The 4,241-nt window shown below is 47.1% G+C and overlaps 1 protein-coding gene across 1 annotated transcript; it reads left to right on the forward strand.

Moving 5' to 3' along the window:
- Positions 1-1,600: 1,600 nt before the first annotated feature.
- LOC146180513 (uncharacterized) lies at positions 1,601-3,761 on the forward strand. Its single transcript, XM_084577765.1, has 2 exons — positions 1,601-2,213; positions 3,102-3,761. The coding sequence occupies exons 1-2, from the start codon at positions 1,601-1,603 to the stop codon at positions 3,722-3,724; spliced, it is 1,236 nt and encodes a 411-aa protein (XP_084433891.1). The 3' UTR covers positions 3,725-3,761.
- The last annotated feature ends 480 nt before the right edge of the window (positions 3,762-4,241 follow it).

Here is a 4,241-nt window from a genome sequence, read left to right on the forward strand (position 1 = left end):
CGTCACCAATGTGTGAGGGCATTCATTGAAAATGTAAAGTAAAGCCTCTGTTGTGCAGATTCTGCACCAAGCGTAGAGAGCTTATAGATAGGGCACCAGTCGGGAACCCGCGCTCTATCCTTTGAAGGGCAGATTCTGGATCTTCTAAGATAACAACAGGTTGAGCCGGACAGGTCCCTAGCTTCCGTAAAGCCATCTCAATGCCAACCCTTTCGGCCGTTGTGGAGGATACGACTTTAGCTAAATGTGCAGACCACGTATACTCCATAGAGGTAATATAAAAAGCCGATGAGTTAGGTTTTCTGACGTCGTCTACAGAACCATCAGCGAAAATGTGAAGAATGTGAGCATACTTTCTTTCCAAATGTGCACGTAATCCAAGTATATTACTCCAAGTATATGTAAGCGGGCTGGCCGATGACAAAAAATGGTATACCTTGTCGCAAAAAAAGGAACCACTTAGAAATCTGGGAGAAAAAAAATGTGTGTATGTTTGTAGGTTGGCGTGTGTTTGCGTTTGTAGGCGCGCGCTGATGGGGCTGCCTTGCATTGTTTGTCACGGCTACTCGATTTCCCGAAGATGTTCGAGCGGCCTTGACAAAGCAATGCAATACGACCTCATCAGCCAGCGCGCACACGCACGCACGCACGCACGCACGCACGCACACACACACACACACACGCCCGCCCGCACGCAGGCATACACACACACAGCTGATGGGGCTGTAGTGTATTTCTTTGTCACGGCTGCTCGATTTCCCGAAGGAGTTCGAGCGGCTTTGAGAAAGCAATGCAATTGAGGCTCATCAGCCAGCGCGCCCGCACATGCACGCACGCACACACACGCACACACACACACACGTGCACGCTCGCAGGCACACACACACACAGCTGATGGGGCTGTAGTGCATTTCTTTGTCACGGCTGCTCGATTTTTCTAAGGAGATCGAGCTGCCCTGGCTGCGTAGTCGCCTTTGTTACCCCTTGCTTGGAAAGGAGAGCTGAATAAAGCTTTTATTGCTGGCGTGGTCAGTTCTGCAACGCTAAATATTGAAATTACTCGACTGAACATCAAATATTTATGTACAGCTTCAATGATCTACTATGTTGTAAAAAACTCTTTCCCGATCCATTTTTAGCGAATCAAGAGCACTGGACAATATGATATCGGTTGAGCGCAGTTAAATCGATTAAGAAAATGAACTACTATAAAATGGGTCTCACGACTTTAGCGGGCTTCACCGCGGTACATCGCTTTTCTCTAGCCTTAGGAGAAGTTACTCAGAATACTTTAAAAGAAAAAAAAACCATCAAAAGTGTCGGACTACGGGTCAACTACGCCACTCTGAAGAGCACCGTGTACAATGTCTATATTGCGGTTGACGGGCTCCATGCACCATATACAGTAGATATACAGTATATATGTATTGCAATATATCTTGAAGGAATGTTTGCTCTTAATACGTGAAGAAGGAAAAATGTGAAACGACAATTTCGAAATGTGGAGTTGTAGACATTACCTGTTCTTTTTTCCAGCTCTGCATCGTCCCCTGGTTGCGCACTGCAAAGGCCGTCGCCAACAGGGAACCAACTTGACGAAATGTTCGCTACGGGAAGGAGCCCTGGGTCCGCTCCGCCACGTTTGCGGCTTTCCTGCACTAGGAGCGGGAACAGACCGGTCTGCCAATTACTGCAACACCTGGAAGCTTGCAACGATATCCTCCGGCATCTGGATCTGCAGCTGAGAGAGGACGAAACAGACGACGTGGGTGACGTCCGGCTAGTGGCACTTTCGGGGTTTACGGATGAATACCGCATGCAGATTCAGCACCCTGGACTCATTGCCATAGATCTCCTGCATTGGCTGTTAACGAGGCACAGATGCCTGGTTAGTGTCCAGTTGAGGTACGACATCGCCAAGATTGGTACTCTAATGCGGGCACTGAAATTCAATCGCGGTGTGAGGAAGATGTGCATCTTGCGCTACGGGGTCAGTGAAGCTGAAGCACGCGACATGGATCCACGCATTGTGAAGCTCGTGGCTTCAATGAGAAAGACGGAGGAAGTAACCTTTTCGTCTCGCATACCGTCAAATTATCGAATGAGGTCCTTCGGCTTAAACCGTGCTGCTTCGAAACTCACGACCCTCGACGTGGGAGCGCTTAACATGAGTGTACACACAGCTATCCTGTTCATTGAACAGCTTGCCCAGAGTAACACGGTGACGAGTTTGAGTGTTTCTGATGATGTCTTCTCCTGGGGAATCTTCGCCGATTACTTGAGAAAAAGTGACGGAACTTTAAAGGTGCTCTCTCTGAGGTCGAATCGTCATCCCGATTCGGAAATCTTGCGAACCTTAGTGAGCGCCATTCGCTCAATAACAACGCTAGAAGAACTGACGATAGAAATAGTGTTTAGGGGCATGTCAGAAATTGCGGCTTTTGCTCAAGTCGCTGTTAGTAAAACATTGCGGAGATTGAGTTTGACAGCGCCTCCGCTCTCCCATCTGGGCATAGATATTTGGCACCAACTGAGTTATTCAGATTTACTAATTCGGCCGGCGGGCAGCCCAAACGCAGATTCATCGTGGTTGACTGTTTTCGAAGAAAACTCTGTTCTCGAAACATTAACCATAGACTTGAGGGATTTCGAAGCCTCTGATTGCGAAGCTTTCTTCCGTTCCTTGGCGAAGAACAGGGGCCTTATTGAAGTCACCGTGCTCAACCTCCCTCCTCGGGATAGACTGGAGGAAATTTGTGCTGCTATTAGGGAGTGCCGCCTGGCTCAAAAGGTGATCTTTGGAGTGCACTATCTAAATTCCAACCCAATTCCCAAAATTGCCGAGTGCCCAGAAGTGACGGCGGTATCACTGAGCACGTTTGCTCCTGACATTGACTTTACTCCGGCGCTCAAAGTGCTCGCATCATGTGGGCACATAACCGAAGTGCACTTGCACATGGACGAGAACTTTTTCGACGAAACTGTTCATCGATACCTTGTCGCCTTTCTAGAAGGGGCTGTAAATCTAAAAACGCTATGGCTCGGCGTGTTCATGCAAAACTTCGTAATGCTTTCCAATCATTATATCTGCCAAAGTGAAGTAGTCGCGGCGATATCGGCCAACAAAAACGTCGAGAAGCTCACCTTGAAGGGCTTGCTTTTGGAAGACAGCGACTGTCGAACACTCGCCGAAGCCTGTCTGCGCGGTCCTCAACTTCATGACATCAAAATTGAACAGCCCGGAAGCGATATATCCTTCCTAATGCACCTGTCATCCGCTGTTGCTCCCAGTTACAGCGTGCTTCGAGTGCGAGTGCCCTACTACAGAGAAGTCAGCCAAGAATATTACGCTGTCCAGGAGTTAACGAGGCGCAACTCCAGCCTCGTAATGCGGGCAGCTCGCTTTGTGATGGGCGATGAGAAAAGCTACTGTGTTCGCGCCCTCGAGTTTGTGTCCGGCCATCCGAAGCTCGTCAAAGTGATCCAAGACCAAGCGGGCGTCAGCTGTGACTACGCCAAAGCAATGATAAAAGGAGCGCTTTCTAGCATAGCCGGATTGAACGGTTTCATGAAAGCGGCGGGCGTCGTCAAGGACACTGTCCAATGCGTTGCTCCTCGACACGGTTCAATGCAGTTGGACCAACTGAACGAGGATTGTTGGTTGCAAGTCAGGAAGCACCTCAAGGTGGCAGACATCATAGAACATCCTTTGCTCGCAATGTAACCGAGACCTCTGTGAGACAATTCCTCGGGAGACTAACGCGCACTCTTTACCTTTAGTGTTTCTTCGCCACTTAGCGCTTAAACTGTACTAAATTCCTGGTCACCTCACACGAGGCTGTTGGTCTGGCCACAAATAAAGAGTTTTGCTTAATGTAATCTTAATAGTGTGTGTATATATATATATATATATATATATATATATATATATATATATATATATATATATATATATATATATATATATATATATAGAGAGAGAGAGAGAGAGAGAGTTCAAAGGTAGATTCTCTGTCAAAAAGCGTGCTTGTTCAAGGAGTGGTTCAAGGAACACTTTTAAATTTTCTAGAAGCAGTAATTCCAAATTAAAAAAAATGGAAACAACTTTCGAGTCAGCGCCGATGTAATTTACGTAATCACTTTGTCCCTACATAATACTGTACTGCTTAAACTAATGCGAGTCCTACTTGGCAATGACTAATTAGAAGCCGTAGGCGAGGTAACATATAATGCAGAAATTG

This window comes from Amblyomma maculatum, chromosome 8 (assembly GCF_055883805.1).
Source record: "Amblyomma maculatum isolate TAMU_Amacu chromosome 8, ASM5588380v1, whole genome shotgun sequence".
NCBI lineage: Eukaryota > Metazoa > Arthropoda > Arachnida > Ixodida > Ixodidae > Amblyomma > Amblyomma maculatum.